The sequence below is a fragment of the Marmota marmota genome, unplaced genomic scaffold (genome assembly GCF_001458135.2).
Source record: "Marmota marmota marmota unplaced genomic scaffold, marMar, whole genome shotgun sequence".
NCBI lineage: Eukaryota > Metazoa > Chordata > Mammalia > Rodentia > Sciuridae > Marmota > Marmota marmota.
In genome coordinates this window covers 3,204,112-3,224,030 of record NW_026000169.1, presented here as the reverse complement: position 1 = coordinate 3,224,030, position 19,919 = coordinate 3,204,112, and the positions used below count along the sequence as shown (strand labels likewise).

At 38.8% G+C, this 19,919-nt stretch overlaps 1 protein-coding gene across 1 annotated transcript in view; it reads left to right on the top strand.

The window, feature by feature from the left end:
- The first annotated feature begins 294 nt into the window (after positions 1 to 294).
- The window catches only part of Gucy2c (guanylate cyclase 2C), a 69,586-nt gene continuing 49,961 nt past the window's right edge, over positions 295 to 19,919 (top strand). The window contains exons 1-7 of the mRNA XM_015498189.2: positions 295 to 936; positions 8,959 to 9,071; positions 10,545 to 10,609; positions 14,035 to 14,250; positions 15,202 to 15,323; positions 16,970 to 17,066; positions 19,626 to 19,743. Of these exons, the coding sequence (XP_015353675.1) occupies positions 720 to 936; positions 8,959 to 9,071; positions 10,545 to 10,609; positions 14,035 to 14,250; positions 15,202 to 15,323; positions 16,970 to 17,066; positions 19,626 to 19,743 (948 nt within the window). The 5' untranslated portion in view covers positions 295 to 719. The remainder of the gene's footprint in view (positions 937 to 8,958; positions 9,072 to 10,544; positions 10,610 to 14,034; positions 14,251 to 15,201; positions 15,324 to 16,969; positions 17,067 to 19,625; positions 19,744 to 19,919) is intronic.

The following is a 19,919-nucleotide window of genomic DNA, read 5'->3' as shown; positions in this document are numbered from 1 at the left end:
AGCTTCCTTGGTTTTCTAGAATAGGTGATGTTAACCTTCTGTGTGCTCCCATAGCACCCTGTACTTTTTTTCACTACTGAATTTAATTATTCATAGTTATTTATTTGTTTAATGTTGTCTTCTTCATTAGAATGCATGTTCCATGAGAATGTTAATGTATTTACATCTCCTGTGACTGGATATTCAGCACCTTGCCAATGCCTGACACATAGTCAAGTCTCAGTAAATAGCTTTTGACTAGATAACTGAATCACAGCTCTTCCTGGTTGAGTGTTCCTGTTTGATGTACAGCAAAAGCCTAAGAACTAATTGTCCATTGTATCTATGCTTTCTGTAAGTCCTTTGACCTTTATTTTCCATTCCACAAGGATTATTATGTATAATATATGACACTCATCCTCTTCTTTCTCTTCTCAGTGTTGTGTCACAAGTTGATGTATTTTACTGGGTGAGGCCCAGGCAATTTCCCTGTTTATAGCTCTAACCTTTCTGTGTGCAAACATATAGTGAACTTTGGTTCATCTCCTACCATAATGCAGCTGCTAATTGCTGGTAGGCAGGCTGTGTCCCATGGCCCATGTGACCAGTGGGGCATGACCAGAAAGGAGTGTGGAGAGGAGTGGACACAGCAAGTCAGCTAGAGGCTATCCAGCCAGAGTTCCCACGTCCCTGGAAGCCAGAACAAAGCAAGTGAGTGTGGGGAGTACGGGTTTGAAGTCATGAAGACACCACTGCTGGGTTTGGCTTTGTGTTCACTGTTGTTCCAGCCTTGGCTGATGTTGTGGGCCTCCCAGTTCAGTCAAAACTGCCATAATGACACCTATGAGATCAGCGTCCTGATGATGAACAACTCGGCCTTCCCAGAGCCCCTGGATAAGTTGAGAGAAGCTGTGAATGAGGGATTGGACATAGTGAGAATGCGTCTGCACGAAGCTGGTAAGAACAGGGTAATAGAATCCTCCTCTGCTACCACCTCTGGCTAAGCATGGACCTTCTGTACTTTGCCTGATCGCTCAACCTTCCCCAAGGTCCATCTCTAAACCCCTTTCTGTTTCCAGGCAGTAGATCTTCAGTGGGGAGAATTTGAACCTGACCACGTTGTACTCACTTACCATGCACCTTTTCTGGGGATAGCTTCAAGCCAGGAAAATGTAAAACGTTCACAGCAGTAAAATACCCCAGTTAAAACTGGGTTTATTGCCCAGTTCAGGGAGGCATTGTGCTTTCTTCTATAGCAGCTCAAGAGCAGCTCAATCTCAAGTCCTGGGTAATATTTATCCCTTAGAATAAATATTACCCACAGGGTTACCAGTCAAGAAGATGAAATAAGGGAGTAAAATTCATTCAGGCACCAAATCTATCTCTATCCAGAGAATGATATTATTCTCTGGACTTGTGGATTTGTTACATCACCCCTGGCTGCAATTATCATATGTAGTAGGCAGAATAAACTTGTAATCAAATTCATTATTACAGTTCCTCACTGTATCTTTTAATTATAAAAATAAACTTTATTACATAAAATATGTAAAATATAAAATAAATTGTTCAGGAAAATTTCTGTTCACTGGAAGTTTTCAGTCTATTTTCACATGCCTCTTTTAAGAACGTGGTTGGTGATCCATATGGCATAGAAACAATTCTGCATACTTCTGTGTCACTTCACATTATTCCATAAGTGACAATTTTCCTATTGCTGTGTGTTTTTCCTAGTTATCATGTGAACACATATACAATATCCCTTAGAATAAATATTACCCAAGTTTTCTGAAATTTTCCTATGGTAGAATATTTTATTCTATTTAATTTCTTGTGATTGTTTTTATAATACTACAATAAATGTTTTCTTGTATACAATTTTTCTCTATTCCCTGAGATTAGGTTAACAGAAGTAGAATTAATGAGTTGATGAGAATTTGATACATATTAATAGTTATCCGTTTTAAGAATGATACATCTTGATCTTCTCTACTTAAAATCCTATGGGAAAAAAATCTTATGGAAATTAGAGCAACAGTTCAGATATGTATAACTTACTTCTGTGTATTTACAATATTTCTCAATTCTTTCTGAAACTATATTCAGATGTAAATGAATGGATTTGATCTAGAGCTACACTGGAATTAAGAGGTTATTTAATAAAATTCCCTTTTTTACTGAGACAGTGTGAGATAGTGAAAAGAACACTGGATTTGAGGTCTGAGAATCTGAATTGAGGTCTCTGCCCACAACTCTTCTGTTTTTCTGTGACCCTGGGTGAGTGAGGTCCCTCAGACTCTCTGAGCCCTGGTTTCCTTGTTCATTATGTACTGGTCATGTGTTACATAAGTTCTAAGTACTTTCATTACATAATTTCTTTAATTGCCACAGCTCTGTGGGGTTGTATAATTGACACTGGTTTCAGAGCAGAAGTAATAACTTTGTTAAGGCCCTACAGGTTGTCTGTTTCAAATGGATCCAGATCCATTTCTGTCTGGTTCTGATGAGTGTATCATATTGCTACTGTAAGATCTTTACGCAGGATGAACTAAGATCTTTATTAGAAGCGGAGACTTGGAATCTGACAGATCTTGGTTCATATTCTTGACCAACCACTTACTGTCAATATAACCTCAAGCAAATTACTTACATTTTCTGAACTTCAGTTTCCTTATCCCTAAAATCAGGATAAGTGGTAGTTATAGTTTATGGGTAGAGCGTGGACTCGCTGAGGAAATGCATGTAAGTCCCTTTATTGGTAAGTACTCAATAAATGGCAGTTGTTGTTGCTGTTGCTGGGCCGTTATTTCTATTTGGAGAAAAACATGCCTGGCATATAAAATAAATAGTGCAGGGTACAGGTTAAAATCTTGATCTCTAAATTCATACAGCCTGGATTTGAATTCCTGCTCCACCATTTATTACTTGAATCGGAGTGGATGAATTATTGTTTTGAAATTTCACTCATCTGATTGGTAATACAGAGTTACTAATGGTGAGGTTGTTGAATGGATTAAGTAAGTGGAGAGGAGAGTTCTATAGAACTCTCACTCAGATTGTTTTTTTTCCCCCTTCAATAGTGCATTTTGTTGGATAGATATTCATGAAAAGTAAACAAAAGAGAAGCAGGTTTTAGAGAGAAGATACTTTGTGTTCTACATATACTGAGCATTGCTATTTGGAAAAAAAATTAAAACAATATATCTGAGAGTTAAATTGAATAAAATTAAGAGTTTAAAGTTCATACTTGTTTGTTGTTTGAAAAATGTTCAGTCTTTTTTTTTTTTTTTGAGAAATCATGTGGAGAGATAAAATAGGCAAAGGTAGCATATTATAGTATATTCCACTGGAGTGAATCTAAAATGTTAAAACATTCTGGTCTCAAGACCTCTTACACTCTTAAAAAGAATTAAGGGAAAAATTGATGGAGTTTTGTTTATTGTGGTAATATATATTGATATTTATTAGATTGGAAATTAAAGCTGAGAAATGTTTAAAACATTTGCTTATAAGTTCACTAAAAATAACAAACTTTTTATCTGTTAATGTTTCTAAGAAAAATCTATATTTCTCAAGCCAAAACAAAGCAGGTGAGAAGAGTGGTATTGATTCGCATATTGAGAATGTCTTTAATATTCAATTTAATGAAAGAACTAAATTCTCATACTGGCTCTATATTCAATCTGTTACAATATAACATATATCATGTACCTCCAGAAAATTCCATGATATGCTCATGAAAGAGAGTAGAAAAAGCAAAGAATGTCTTAGTGCAATTATGAAAATAGCTTTGACTTCATGGACCTCCTGAAAGGGACTCAGGATAAATTCTAGAATCAGACTGCCCTAGGCTCACATCCCAGTTCCACTACTTACTAGCTCTGTAATGTTAAGGAAATCAACTTTCTCTATGACATCATTTTCTCATTTAAAAATTAGGGTAAATATTAGTTCTCTTGCAGTTTTCAGAAAAGAATTAAGTAAAATGATGCATGTAAAAATTCATATCCCAATGCCAGGCATATTGCGATAGAGATGCTTCAGTCTATTATAACACAAGTGGAAGAGGAACTGGGGCCCCTGTGGTGAAGTCACTTGTCCAAGGTCACACTCAACTCACAATGGTTCCTTTTTCCCAAGCTCTGTTCAGGGTTTAACACTTGTGTTTTATTGTGCCACTCATGAACTGCCTGGAACCTACGATTTTTAAATGGGTCATTTTCAATGTACCTCATGGAGGTAGGAGAGAGCAGAAGTCTCATAGAGACAGGAAATGTCAAGGGAGGAGTTAGCTTTCACATTAATAGGGGTGAGGACTGCCATCTTCCTGAAGCCCAGGTTCTATCAGGCGCCTGCGCACTGCCTCCTGGTCAGCCTGATGACTCCTGCTGTTTCCCAAGACCTTCTCCTGCCCTCTTTTCTACCATTCCTCGCCTGCACCCTCCCAGCACCCCAGCCTCCTGTTCTCCTGGCTTCAACGCCCTATATTCTCCCTATTGTGAGAATTAGCTGAAATAAACATTATAAAATGCTTAGTCCTGTGGTTGGTTCATGGCCATACTCAAGTGTTAATTATTATTAAACCCATCACTAACCTCACCTCTTCCACTGATTTTCTCTGACAAGTCTAATTTTATTGACCTCTTCTCTTATGCGAGTCCTAGCAAAGAACTGACACCTCTTATTTGGACCTCTTACTGAACAAAATACCAGTGTATGCTTTCTTGAATTAACCAAAAATAAAAGAAAGTGCTCCCTAGTTTGTAGGATTGTCATTTCCCATAATCATATTTCTTAGGTGGCTGTAGGAATGTGTGCAAAGATACTTCCATCACGAGGAATAACAGGTCTCTACTTTTAAAAGCATTATTTGGATATTCAGAAGAACTTCTCTTATAGATATTCTTTACACTTTTAGAGGTACTATTTAAAAATTATCCCACTGGACAATTTAGGTATAGACCTCTCTTTACATATAAGGATACCACGTCAGGGAAATTAAAATAGCCTCTAAAAAGAACACATAGAAAGTCACTCACAATGACAGACTAACGACTGAGTTTTCCAGTCTCCAGGTAGTCTTGGCAAATTAAGAATGTCTCTGGCTTAGCAATCAGACATTTGTCCAGATTATTTTTCTACTGAAAGGACACAATAGCATAAGAGACAGAGCTTGATATGTTCTGCTACCTCATTTTTATCTTTCAAAATGTGGTGCCTAGAATACCCAGGAATATTGTCATCGGTGTAAACAAACAAACAAACAAAAAAACCCAAAACGGTTTTGGCACCATAATGAAAGCACAAATAACCAGGATGGGAGCAGACTTCATGGGTCAGCTATGCCTTTTATTCAGCAAAAGACTTGGGCATCAGAGGGGCTCATTTTCTGGGTAGAAAATGGCCCCTTGTTACAGAAGGGGTTTGGGTTTTTATAGGGGATGCTGAGAGATGACTTAATCTCTTTAACAGAATGAGTCAGTTTGGGCATTCAAGAAACATGTTGTGAGAATCTGAAACTTGTTTTTACTGGGTAATGTTTTTGCTAGACAAGGATGGGGTTCGAATTCAGTGCTTATCTCTTTCCCTCCAGGGTCTATTGTACTGTCACTGGGAAAGGATTTATTGGGAAAGGATCAATCCTTGTCCTCTTTCCAGAGACTGCCATTTTAAGATTGATGGATATCTCTTTCCCAGGGATTGTCTTGTCACTGGGAAAGGATTTATTGGGAAAGAATCAATGCTTCACTTTCTTCCCAGGGATTATCATTTCCTTGTCTTGGGGGTTGTCATTTCCCATATCCTTCAATCAATGCCTTAGCCTTCACCTAAAGCTATTATCCAAAGATCTCAGGCCAGAATGAGAACCCTTCACTCTGTCTTTGGGAGTGGACCACACAGGAAATGCCTAACATCAGGAGTGGTAACTGTTCAGTAAGACTAGATACTCCTATGACCAAGCAGATATTTCAAAGAGAAACTTGTTTTGAATTCTTATATTTCTAAGAGAGAAATTTGTAAGTTACAGTGAAATCCAATCAAAACTCTTACACCATTTAGGGCACTAATGGCGATATTTTCCTTCCATACCCTTGATGAGAAACATTTAAAGTAAGAGAGTATTTTTCAAGATAAAGAAAGTCCTTTCTGGAGATTTTGCAATGGTATACAATCTCTTTCCCTGTCTACCAAGAAAGCAAACAGAATCTGGCAGCATCTTCTTTATAAAAAAACAGGTGACAGACTGTTAACTATATTCATTTTATCTGAGAAGGAGTGTCTTGGCCTGGGAACTTTGTGAGAGTACTCATGTGTTCATTGATACATTTTGTTAACCTCTAAGTGAACCTGGCAAAAATTATTCTCTCATGCATGAGTTTGGGTCTGAGATATCAAAAATGTACAATGGGTTAGGGATGAGATAATCATGACTTCAGATCCCATCATCTATTACATGGGACAACCCCATTGAAAAAAAAAAATTTTTTTTGGTACCAGGAATTGAACCCAGGGGGGGCTTAACCATTGAGCAACATCCCCAGCCCTTTTTAAAATATTTTATTTAGAGAAAGGGTCTTGCTGAGTTGCTTAGGGTCTCGATAAATTGCTGAGGCTGGCTTTGAACTCAACAGACCTCCTGTCTCTGTCTCCTGAGCCGTTGGGATTACAGGTATGCGCCACAGCTCCTAGCCCAGTGAAACTTTTGTCTCAAGCTGTTTTCTAGAAAACTAAGACATCCCTTTTGTGCTAAAATTATAAATCTGAGAGACACAGGTGACAGTTTTTATCAGTAAGTATAACTGCTCTGATAATTATCCCTCACTGGTATATTCAACTGCTCACTTAAGTCTGTTGGGAAGTCTAATCTGCATCCCACACCTGACATGTCCACCTGAACTCTGATTCCTCCCTGGAATACACAAACTTGCTCCTCCCACATTCTTTCTTACTTTGGTCAATAGCAATTCCCTTTACCCCGTGCTTAGGTCAGAAATATTGACGTTATCCTGAGTCCTCATTTTCTCATACTTTTTATGCCATCTGTCAGCAATTTCTTGCCAGCCCTTCCTCCAAGATTCATCCAAAATACAACCATTTGAGACGATCATGCTAAGTGAAATAAGCCAATCCCAACAAACCAAGGGCTGAATAGTCTCTCTGATATGCGGATGCTAACTCATAATAAGGGGGTAGAGGATCAGGGAAGAATAGAAGTACTTTGGATTAGACAAAGGGGAATGAAGGGAAGGGAGGGGGGGGTGGGAATAGGAAAGATAGTAGAATGAATCAAACATTACTTTTCTGTGTTCATATATGAATGCATGACCAATGTCATTTCATATCATGTACAACCAGAAGAATGGGAAGTTATACTCCATATATGTATGTGAAAATACATTCTTCTGACATGTGTAACTAATAAGAACAACAACAACAAAAAATTCAGCAATTTTCCTCTACTTTTGCTACTAGTACTTTAGTTCAAGCTAACCTAGGTTAATCATAGACTTCTAACTAACCTCTCTGCTTTTTTTGTTGTTGTTGTTCTCTATAATCTATTCTCCATATAAGATTCCAGAGAAATATTTTTTAAATGATGGTCAGACAATATCATTTCTCTACTTAACCCTCCACTCCCACCCCAGACATCCCATCCCAGAATAAATTGAAAGTCTTTACTAAGGCCTACAAGGTCCTGAGTGATATGACCTCCCTCCACCTTTTCTCTTGCCATTCTACTCCTTACTAGCTCTGCCATAACTGCAGGGGCTTCCTTACTGCTTCTAAAACCACCCTGCCCAAGACTTTTGCCCTTGCTCTATCTCCAACAGGAAACCCGTTATCTGCATGCCTCATCTTCTTGTGGCACTCAGATTCTGGCTCCCCCTAGGGGTTTCCACAACCACTCTATGAGAAATAGCACAATTCTGGGTGATTCCCCCAAAGAAAATGTAAGCTTCATGAAAGCAGGGACTTATTTTGATCAATGCTGTCTCCTGAGCACAAAGAAGAGTGCCTGGCACATAACAGAAACTTAACAAGTATTTGTTGGCTGAATGAACAAAGACCGAAGACCAAGGAAGATTGTAACTGTGTATGCATTTAGCAGCAAACAGAACCAGCATCTTGGGAATACGAATGAGCAGGATATCATAGCATCTGTTTCTGCTTTCCTCACACTGTCCAACTCTGTGTAAGAAATTTGCTGAACCTGGAGTTTTGAAAAGTTGACAAGAACATCAGACATATGAAAAATGTCATTTTGTCCCATTGTCCCAGATGTGGAACACTTATAAAAACTTAAATATAGGAATGGGGATGTGGCTCTGTGGCTAAGCACCCCTGGGTTCAATCCTTGGTGCCAATAAAAAACCCCAAAAAACTTAAATATAGCATAAAATATATAATGCAATTATATTTTATGTAACCAAATTATATAAGAATATAATCATAATATAATCTTTGTAATATTAACTATATAATTATAATTATTAATGAATACTATTAATTATTATTAGCTCAAATTAATTGATATAATAATATATAAGTCCTAGACTATGGTTTCCAACCTGTTTTAATGCACCTGTGTCAGTTTCATTGAAATACTCACAGAATTGAAAACTTGGGACTTAATGAGCTGCACTGTGATGATGGCTGCACAATTCCATTTATTTACTAAAAATTATGGCATTTTACTCTTATAATGGATGACTTTTATGGTGGGTAAATCATACCTCATACTGTGGAGAGAGGGAAATGAACAGAAAGAAACATACAGAAAGATGGGGCAGGAGAGGGGGGAATGACTGAGGAATAGAATTTAAAATTCAGAATTCAAATATTCCCAGGCCTACAAATGGATCTTCCTTTTTCCCCCTCAGAATCAGTAAAAAGAGATAGATCTATAGGTGATATAAATTACAAAAACAAACAAACAAAAAAACTAGTTTTCTTTTTTCCCTCCCTTCTGGATAACAGGCTTAAATGTGACTGTGAATGCTACCTTTATATATTCCGATGGTCTGATTCACAAGTCAGGTGACTGCCGGAGCAGCACATGCGAAGGCTTGGATCTCCTCAGGGAAATTACAGTAAGTGTTTTCTTCTATAGATGTAGCTTTCACTCCACCCCCTTGGCTTGGGATGGTCACAGTGCGAAACCTGTGCATGTGTCCATGAAGCATCTCCCCATCCTTTGCAGCCATGCAGTGGACTGCTTTGGAGGCCGGTTTTCTGGCCTGTGTCCTATGGATTCTCCAAATGCCCTCCAGGAATCCAGGAATGTGGGGAGAAACATAGCTACGTACTATCTGCACACTTTCAGGAATATAGAGAGGAATTATTTTGTTTTCAACTGATGATAAACTTTTTTAAAAATGTACATGTTGATATGAACCTGGTTTGCCTTTGTTTCCCTCAAGAAATATCCGAGGAGCCATATCTAAAAACACATTATCGGACATAACTTTCCTATGTTCATATGTCAATACACCACCAGTGAAACTCTACATGAAGTTCCCACAGGATGGGATCCTAATTAGAATAAGTTACACTCCATGAATATATAATGTGTTAAAATACACAGATAATATATCTATCTAAAAAGAACAATTAAAAAAAAAAACACATTTCCCAGCCCCACATGAGAAATCTGTTTTAAGCCATTGCCACATATCAGGTCACGGGCTGGTTGCTTGAGGGTTGAATCTGAAACCTGACTTCAAGTGATAATGGTAATATCTAAGAATAGAAATGGGAAGAGGAACGTTCTTGCCCAGTTCCTCCTCCCAATTCCAATCTCAACCCTAACGAGAACTTTAAGGAGCTGAAGAATAGCACAAACTCTTTAGTGACACATAGGTGTTCAAGATGCCCAACCACTAGAAAGTAGGGAAATGACATTTAAGAACGTGGGGAGTAGAGCCATGACTCTAGAACTTTAATCAGTAACCTCACATTGACCAGAGAGGTGGCACTCAAGTCAGGATGCTTGGCTGGGTCTGTCTTGGGAGGGCGCAAGGTGGTCCGGGTAGTTTGGTAAACTCTCCTTCACAGTTGCAGAGAAGTATGCAATTCTTCCCTCTTCTCTGTGGAGGCATGGTTCTCCAAACCAGGAATGGGATGTTCCCAACCAGGTTCCCTTGGAGAAATAGTAGAGATAAGTTCGATAATTGCTCAATTGATCACATTGCATTTGATTCAAAGGAGCCCTTCTTTGTAGCTCTCCCTGAAACTAAAACTTCACTCCCAAGTCTTCCATATCTCCAATCTGCCCTGACAGCCCCTCCTTCATCTCTTCCCGCCCCTCCTCATAAGAGATCCACCTCACCTTGGTGGAATAACATTCCCCTCCACCCACAGCATCTCCTCTCCCTCATACCTTCCTACCCTTAAGTTGTCCCTGGCCTGGCCCAAGCACAATATGCAACTCCTTTCTGCTGCACATTCAAACTCTTGACAGGCCACATCCCAACTTTCCATAAGCCTTTCCCTTGTCACATCTTTTCTGTTCACTTGTTAATTTATTTCATTTTAGTCATTAGTGGTATTGTTGTCTCCTACAGAGGAAAGGTCAGCTGGGCTGTGCTCTCATGGGACCCTCATGCACATACTCCACCTTCCAGATGTAGTAAGTAGTTTGGTTTGCTGTTGTTTTTTGTTTTTGTTTTTGTTTTTTATCATTGTGAACTGAAGTCAGAACATGATATTGCAAGCTAAATGATTTAATAACCAATAGTGTAGTCAAGGCAGTAGAGTGAAGGGCTTTGGGACCCTAATATTTTGTCTCTTCTCTATAATTGCTATTTCCTTCCCCAGGTAGCTCTACTTTTGCTCAGTGGGGTGACCACAGTAGTTGTTCAGTTTGAGTCACTAACATAGGAGCATAAGAGGCAACACATTACGAGTAGAAAATCAGGGACCTAGCAAAAAACAGGGACATCAAACGTCGGAGAGCCTGAGGAGTTTAATAAAGGTAATATTCACAAAAGCATGGGCAGAGGGGAAAATACAAAGGGCAATGCTACACCCAAGGGTATTAATGGGGCTCTGTTTTATATGCAGGTTTATAAAAGTGAATAAATAGCAAGATACTTATTTTATAGACTTATTTGAAGATGAAAAAAATAGCATATTTAAGTGTTTTCATACTACACGTATCGTCTTAGAAAAAAAGCCTATAATACATTATAGAATGAAAAAATTTATCTGGCTTTAGGAAAATTGCCCCCATCCCTTTCATTAATTTTGTTCAGTGTAATTCACATCACCACAAAATGTTTTTGTTCTGTCTCATCACACCTTCTCCAATCAAAATCCTTCACATGTACATTTTTCTTTCTTTCTTCTTTCTTTCTTCTTTCTTCTTCTTTCTTCTTCTTTCTTCTTCTTTCTTTCTTTCTTTCTTCTTTCTTCTTCCTTCTTCTTTCTTTCTTTTCTTTCTTTCTTTCTTTCTTTCTTTCTTTCTTTCTTTCTTTCTTTCTTTCTTTCTTTCTTTCTTTCTTTCCTTTCTTTCTTTCTTTCTGTACTGGGGATTGAACCCAAGGGTTGCCGCGACCCCTCGCCGGCAAGGGAAAACACGACACAGGATTCTTCTTTCAGCAGTTTATTCAGGCCTTGAGTCATGTATCATCTTCTAGCGCCCGCCGCCCGAACACACCCAAGCACAGCTTAATAAAGCCCCCCGCATCCCAATCCCAAGCCGCCACGTGGATCTCTCTCATAGGGTGGTAAGGGATTACGCGCCAACTCTCCATAAAAGGAGTTGTTTATCACAGGCCACAGTGGAAGCCGGCGCCATCTTCTAATGGCGGCCACGGTCTATAAGAATGGCTTACCACAAAGGGTACTCAACCACTGAGCCATATCCCCACCCTCTTCTTAATATTTTATTAGAGACAGGGTCTCACTGAGTTGCCAAGTGCCTTGCTAAATTGCTGAGGCTGGCTTTGAACTTGCAATCCTCCTGCCTCAGCCTCCTGAGCTGCTGGGATTACAGGCATGCAGCACTGCACCCGGCTCTCCTGTGCACTTCTTTCACCTGTGCAGTGTTCTCCTGAATCAAGGACCATACTTTGTCTGCACAAAGAAAACTGTGCAATAGTTTTGGAGGGTAAGCATTAGACTTCCAAAATTTCTATTGGTAAGTCTGCTTGTGATACCTTCGCCCAGCAGTAAAACAGACCCAGATCCAGGCCACCACATACCATAGACACACCACAGGAGCACTTTCTGATTCCATCCTCCATACCAAAATTCAGATATTTTCACACTCTTCGTACTCCTTGCACTCATTCCCACTATTTGTCTTATCTGATCTCTTATAATGTTGTTACTGAGAAGGAAAGAGGCACCAGAAAAATTTATTTTCCACTTGTGAGGACCTTCTGTATGCAATGGAGCATTTTATTTTTGTTAGTGAGGAGAAAATTAAGTAAAACACACCCCTTTACAGCCAAGTAGAGAAGGTGACAGGGACACTAGTGACTAATACAAGGAGAGACAGTTTCCATCAGAGAAGAGCAAACAAGAAGGTGCAGAATACATGGAAGAAAATGGTCACCTCTGGTTCAGGAGGTTAAGCTTCAAAAAGGAAAAGACCTCTTGAAGGAAATGGAATCTGAGTTTTGTGTTGAAGAACGGTACCGATTTTTAATGGGCAAAGATCAGGGAGTAATCTTCCCATCCAGGCAGATGTAAAAGCAAGTAAAGAGGGCAGTGACGAAAATCTGTGAAAGTGTTTATTAATTGGAGTTCAGGAACTGTATGGAAGAATGACAAAGACTAGAAACGTTAAGTAGGACCATAGTTAGAAGTCTGTGTGAGGGCAGTCCAGGTGAAAGAAGTTGTATCTGTTGAGATTTGCATAGAAATCTCCAGAGTTTTGAGCATGGGAGAGCCATGAAAAGAACCTCAACTTTGAAAGGAATAATTGATGACCGCATATAGGTAAGACAGGGCAAAGACTGATGACAGGAAAGTCCACAGGGAGAAGAAGGGCCTGAGTTAGCAAAAGCCAGCAGGCAAGAAACGGAGGACAGCTTTAAAGATGGTTGAAGGTAGAATCAATCATACTCCATAATTGACTGGATATTGAAGTAGGGCATGGAATAGACTTTGAGATCTCAAAACACTGAAAGAAATGGGGGAAAAAATCAAGGTAAGGTATTTTGGAGGAGTTAAAATAAAAGATAAATTCGACCATGAACATGGTGAGTTTGAGGTGCAAGCAGGACACCCAATAATCCTTTCAACCAGCACAGAGGATGGAAAGGGATGTTGCTTTCCTTCCATCATTAAATACATACCGAGCACTGACCTGTGAGCCCAGCAGACTGAGGTGAGCCATCAGGCATGGCTGCTGCCTTCAGGGAACTGGCGGTCCAGCAGGGATGACAAATAGTCAACATATACCCTCCGAAATCATTACCTGTCCTTAGCTATCAGTGAAAGTTTTCCTCTTAAAGAGATATCTTAATTAGGTCCCGAGAGGTGAATAAAAGTTCTCCAGGAAAAGAGGCAGGGAGCATTATCCTAGCATCTGTCTTGATGGAGAATGGAGCTTGATATGTTTAAAGAATTACAAGAAGGGTTCCTTGTGCTAAGCAAGGAAGGAAAAGTCGTTTGCTACCATCTATTTCAAAAGTGGTCCCTAGAAGAGCTGGAAAGAAGGGAATATGTGGAGGGAAATGAGAAAAAGCATCTTTCTGGCTTTAAAATAATTATGATGAACTTGGTAGCCCAAATCTCTATTTCTCAGTCCTATTCCCTTCCCAGCCCAGAAAGCATGATAACTCATTTAGGAATAAATCAAAGTAACCAATCTGCATAATGCTGAAACCATCTACAGTGTGCTGGGAACATAGCACATGGCCAATACATGTTTTTAAATTCACCTGTGCTGGAGGGTTATCTATATACATGAGGACCTTGCTCCAATGACCCTAGTTCATTTGTGCTATTTATATGCACATGCTAGAAAAGGTGAAAGAGGGATCTTATCTGTGCTACTTAAGTTAACCTTAACATTGGTTTCTTTCTCACCTCTCGGCATAGCCTTGACACCCAGTTGAACTACCCCATGATTTCAGCTGGAAGTTTTGGATTGTCATGTGACTATAAAGAAACCTTAACCAGGCTGATGTCTCCAGCTAGAAAACTGATGTACTTCTTGGTTGACTTTTGGAAGATCAATGATCTGCCATTCAAACCTTTTTCCTGGAACACTTCATATGTTTATAAGGATGGTAACGAGACTGAGGACTGCTTCTGGTAAGGAGGATCATTAACATTGTGGGGCACTTACCATAAAGTAAGCCATAAACTCATAGCAGATACCTGGTTATTATCAGATGTGCCTTTCATCTATAGAGCAGTAATGGACACACACACACACACACACACAGAGAGAGAGAGAGAGAGAGAGAGAGAGAGAGAGAGACATATAAAAGCAAAGGTGTCAAAGCAAATAAAGTATCATAAAAATAATCAGCATAGATCATTCATGACATATCTTCTAGTTTTGAAAGTATGTTCACATTAGTTTTATTGATTCTCCACAGTAAGTTCTCTGAAGAAAAAAAAATAACTGGTATTATAAGACCAGAGAAAGTACGTTCTGCCCATGCTACATGTACTTATCAACTGTAGCAAAAGTGGCAGAGAGAGTCTTTTGGTTGGGTTACAGATGGTGCTTCCAGAATGCTGCGTAGTTCTGCAGTCTCTGTCCCCCTAGGTTTGCAGAAGTGTAAGACTGGATACCACAGGGATGTACCTCTGGGAAAATATAGGAATCAGCCCTAAGACCTCACCCTAGAAACTTTGGGGTGAAGGAGAACACCAAAAAATCCCATTTCATATAGGAGCAGAAGTTATTCTTATCAACTCTGAGTTTTTGAACTGTACCTTCAATGGCTTCTGGTTCATAGAGCAGAGTAGACCCTCCCTTCTATAAGTAGCAGGAAGCAAGTAGAAGGGACCCATCAAATGCCTATTATTTCTATATATGCATGAAGATCCCCTAAAACGTCCTCTATACTTTCACTAAGTTAGCTGTCCACAATTTAAATCAGTGGTATAATGGTGTGTACTACCTATTGTGTTAATAGCAGAAATTAATTTTAAATAAAGTCCCAGGACAGATTTGCAAATAACAAGTGAAAGTCATGGGAAGGCCATGAGGAAACAAAATTGTCTTCTTACTTTCTCCTTTTCCTGTTCCAGGTACCTTAATGCTCTAGAGGCTGGAGTTTCCTATTTTTCTCAGGTACTCAGCTTCAAGGAAACCTTGAGACGAGATGACCAGTTTCGGGATATCATAGTGAATCATAAAAGGAAAAGCAATGGTAAAAATATAGGAAAACAATCTTTTTGCAAGACCTTTCCTCATGACTACCACCTCCTTCAGAGTCATTTTGACAAACTTACCACTGAATAGTTATCGTCATTAGCTGTATATATTCTGTATATTTAGGAGATCTATAGATCTATAATTGTTTGCAACTTTATTATTTTGTTTCCTTCATTGATTAGTTAATTAGTTACTTCATTGTTTCACTTTTACTGTATCTTTTATCCTCTGGAAAAAAAACCCACAAAAGTAGGATTGAATAAATATATTCACATAATGAATATAGATAATTATGCTAACATCCAGCTTTTAGAAACTAAAATGATATCAAAAACTATCATTGGTAAACTGCTAAGTGCACTTTAATCCAACATATTATTAGATTTGTGACTATCACATGTTCTGAACCCTGATCCTCCTGCTAACCAAGAAGATAAGTTTATTGATATACAGGCTCAGGAAAAATTACAAGGCAGCAAAGATCATCTCACGTTCCTAATCTATATCTCACCTGCCCCATGAGTTAGAAGCCAAGTGTGAAAAACTAATGGAATAAAATCAACCTCATAAATCATTAGGTGATTTATTGCACTTTCCATAAAATTCTTTTTATAAACCAGAACATATCAGGAACAAAGGAATCAATTGTGAGAATTTCCTTGAAGAAAAGATGCTTTCTTGACAGATTGTCTGAATTCACTCAAATAAACTGTTGTGATTAAGAATTTGCTATATTAAAACCTACCAGTTGCAAAACATTAACCAAGATCTGAGGATAAAAGAAGTATAACATTATTCATGCCCTTAAATTCTTTACAATTCAACTGGACAAAAACGGCAAATAAAAAAATGTTGAATGAAGTTCCCCCAACTCGTCTTTCTCACAAAACCATGCATTTAGGAAATAGTTAGCTATGGTTTCTGGTAGAGCTTCCGATTGGATTCTGTCACTCAAATTTCTAAGACTGAGTTCCAAGTTAAAAAGGTACAGGCAAAGCCCAAGGAAAGTTGCTTAGAAGGACTTTATAAATTCTTTTCATATTCACTTTTACTGTATCTTTTCAATCATTTTCGAAATGGTAGGGTGCACTTCCCTTATCTGAAAATGACTTCTATAATAACTTCACCTTAGTGTAATGGAATAAGCATTCACAACTTGAGTTCTGCTCAGAGCTGTCTCAGTTGTCTCAGTCATCTACCAATCAAAGGACCCCTTTGGCTTTTGGCGTCAGTCTCCCTAAATCTATGAAATTAAGGGAACAGACCAAAAGATTTTTTTTTAAAAGAGAAAGAGAGAATTTTTTTTAATATTTATTTTTAGTTTTCAATGGACACAACATCTTTATTTTATTTTTATATGGTGCTGAGGATCGAACCCAGTGCCTCGCGCATGCCAGGCGAGCGCGTTACCGCTTGAGCCACATCCCCAGCCCAAGACCAAAAGATTTTTAAAGACTCCATGCAGTCCTATTCTGACTTCATAACCATAAGTGAAAAAGGGAGTGAGATTTAGGGAATTGGTATTAATTTTAAAAAATATAATATGGACATATTGTATTCAAATCCAGAAAACTGGTTTTTCTCCCAATCTTGTGCAGACAACCGTTTATTTCTCTCCTTGTCTTGCTTTCTCTCCTCCAGTAATTGTTATGTGTGGTACACCAGAAACTTTCAACAGCCTGAAGGGTGACCAGGAAGTGGCTGAAGACACTGTCATTATCTTAGTGGATCTATTCAAGTAGGTATCATACCTGGAGGGACTGACCACCTTTCAGAAAGGAAGTACTCCAAGGGCTTCCAACAGATACATGGTCTTTGCACAGCCTCTTAAGGGGTTCAGTTTGACAGTAGTGTTTGAATTAAAGTTTCCTTCTCACCCTCATTCTCATATAATCAATTGTGAGCTTCGCAGGAATAGAGTCCTTTGACACCTTCATCATTGCTGAATGCAAAATTTTATTAAAGGTCCATTAAATCCATGTTCATTCATCCATGAGACCTACTCATCAACCTAGGATCCTGATTCCCACGCTGATTTTAAGGTCTTTGTCTAGGAAAAGATAAATCAATTAACCGTTCAATAATATTATTCCTGTGAATATGGGCCTCATTTTGTTTTCTTCAGTTGCTAATGGCATTTGACCCTCTTTTACTTTTCTTTCTGATCTATTTGTTAAGAGTAAAGCTTTAGCTATGTAGATTTGATTTGTAAAATTATTCCTTGCTTTCTAAGACCTAATCACTTGGTGGTAATATTTTCTTTGCACTTCTTTGGGACTATAGTATCTCAATAAGACATTATAGTCCATTATATCAAGTTGACTGTTGTCCATATTAGCCCAGAGGAGTCCTAGTTTATTCCTGTTGTCCTGCCACAGCCCAGCTGCAGCAAAATAACCGGGGGGGTGACGAACAACTTGTGTATGTTGATACAGCAGGAGTGGGAGCCGTTTATTGTAGGACAGGAGCAGTATTTATACATTCCACACAGCTTATCTAATTAGCATAAACTAGATACATCAGTCAACCAATAAGGAATCTCCACACTTAATGGCTCGCTTTTGTTACTTCTCAAACCACTCCCTCTGGCATTTTGCCAGGCACCATCCAGACTTGTTTACGAACTCTAACATTCCCCTGGCAAAATGCCAGGTGTTATTTTGACTTGTTTACAGACTCTAACATTGTCCTAGTATCCTATATGGTTGGAGCATTTGTCTGAGGAAAAGGGCTTCCACTTGGACATTAAATCATGGTCTCCTTATTATAATGCAGAACACATTGGACTTAGTCATTGTACCTTAATGTGATTAAATTTGTTGGATGCTTTCTATTCTCAGTCCCAGAGATGTGCAGAAGAAAAGATTGCCACCAAGTGACTTCTCTGCACTTTTTCTGCACTATGAATTCTGCAGAGTAGAAACCATCTTTTATCACAGCCCATACATATTTTTAGCACTCATCTGATAATATGTCTGGAGACCCACTAACAAGTGCCAAAGTAATATGAGTTATTCTAAGCATAAAGGAGGTGTTGCTGGTGTGCCTGTGCCCCTTGTTCCATGAGTTGAATCATGTGACTTTACTTATCTGACTGGACCATTAATCATTACCTGTCTGCATTCAGACCTGAGGTGATTGCTGCTCTCCATCTCCCCGATATTAGCCTGGTCTTTACTCCCACACTAAGAGTACTTTTCCTAGTGTGAAGGGAAATGAATGCAGGCCTGTTTCACAGCTAGATGAAACTATAGCTATAGAAGTATAGGAAGTTATCAACATTTCACTTCCACCAACACATTAATTCTAGTGACTGCTTTGTCTTCAATGTAGTCAAGTTGGTATAATTTTACTTTCAGCAAACCCTCCATCAACTGCTAAAATGCTAATTTTCCTTTGTGAGTACTCCCCAAGGACTCATGGCTAAGTTTCAAGAACATCATGAGATTCAAAAATAGACCAATTTGTGTTCAAATTCTAATTCTGACACTTCTGGTCCTTTTGACTCTTTCAGTCTTAGCATATTGAGACGAAATCTTCTCGTTTGTAAAATGAGAATTAAAATGTCCATTTTGTGCGTGTCCATTTAGGATTAGATGTGATAATATGAGCAAGAGTCAACACAGTCCTTAGCACACAGATGTGTTTAAACATTAAATGATGATCACTCTAGTGATAGCAGTTTGATCATGTTAGATTCTTTGCATTTTGAAACATCCAAATGATTAGGAAGCATAGAAACCCCATAATTTTCAGAGCAATCTCAGACAGTATCAAGAGTCTGCAGTGTGTCAAGCGTCATCGAGGAGCTTATGAAATGAGGGTCAATGAGCTACTGTCCCACGTGTCAAGTAGCTTACAGTGCTAGAGAAAACGTTTACTTTTTATGCTTATGCTTTACCATCTGGAAAGTAAGTTTAATGATAATATTTCTCTGTACCATATCCCAATATCTCTAAGTTGTTAAGAGCACCCAGGGTCATTAAGCCTTTGGAGCAAGTATTGGTTCACATGTCCAGAGCCCAAAAATTTCCCTCAAAGATGTTCCTGTATTCTGATTTTCTTTTCCATTTTCCTATGTTAATCACAACAGCCTAAGTTCTCTCATGCATCTTAGCAAATGTAGAGGGAAACACTTCTATCTGGGGGAGGTAGAAAATTTTGTAGATTACTAAAAAAAAAAAAAAGTTTTAAAGTATTTTCCAGGCCAATGTTATATTTTCTATGAATTGTGGAAGATGCAGCTCAGTTTTGGGAGGAACTTAATTTTATGAGGAACATATGTTTTTGATTATAGTGACTACTACTTTGAGGACAATGCCATAGCCCCTGATTATATGAAAAATGTCCTTGTTCTGACACTGCCTCCTGGAAATTCCATGATAAATACCTCTTTCTCCAGGAGTAATTTACCGGTAAGCTGTGTGTGTGTGTGTGTGTGTGTGTGTGTGTGTGTGTGTACACGCGCTACTGGGGATTGAACCCAGGGCCTTGTGCATGTGAGGCAGGCACTCACACTGAGCTGTATCCCCAGCCCAGGTGCATTGCTTCCTATCTCTGGCAAACATGATTCTTCACAGACAGGCAGACC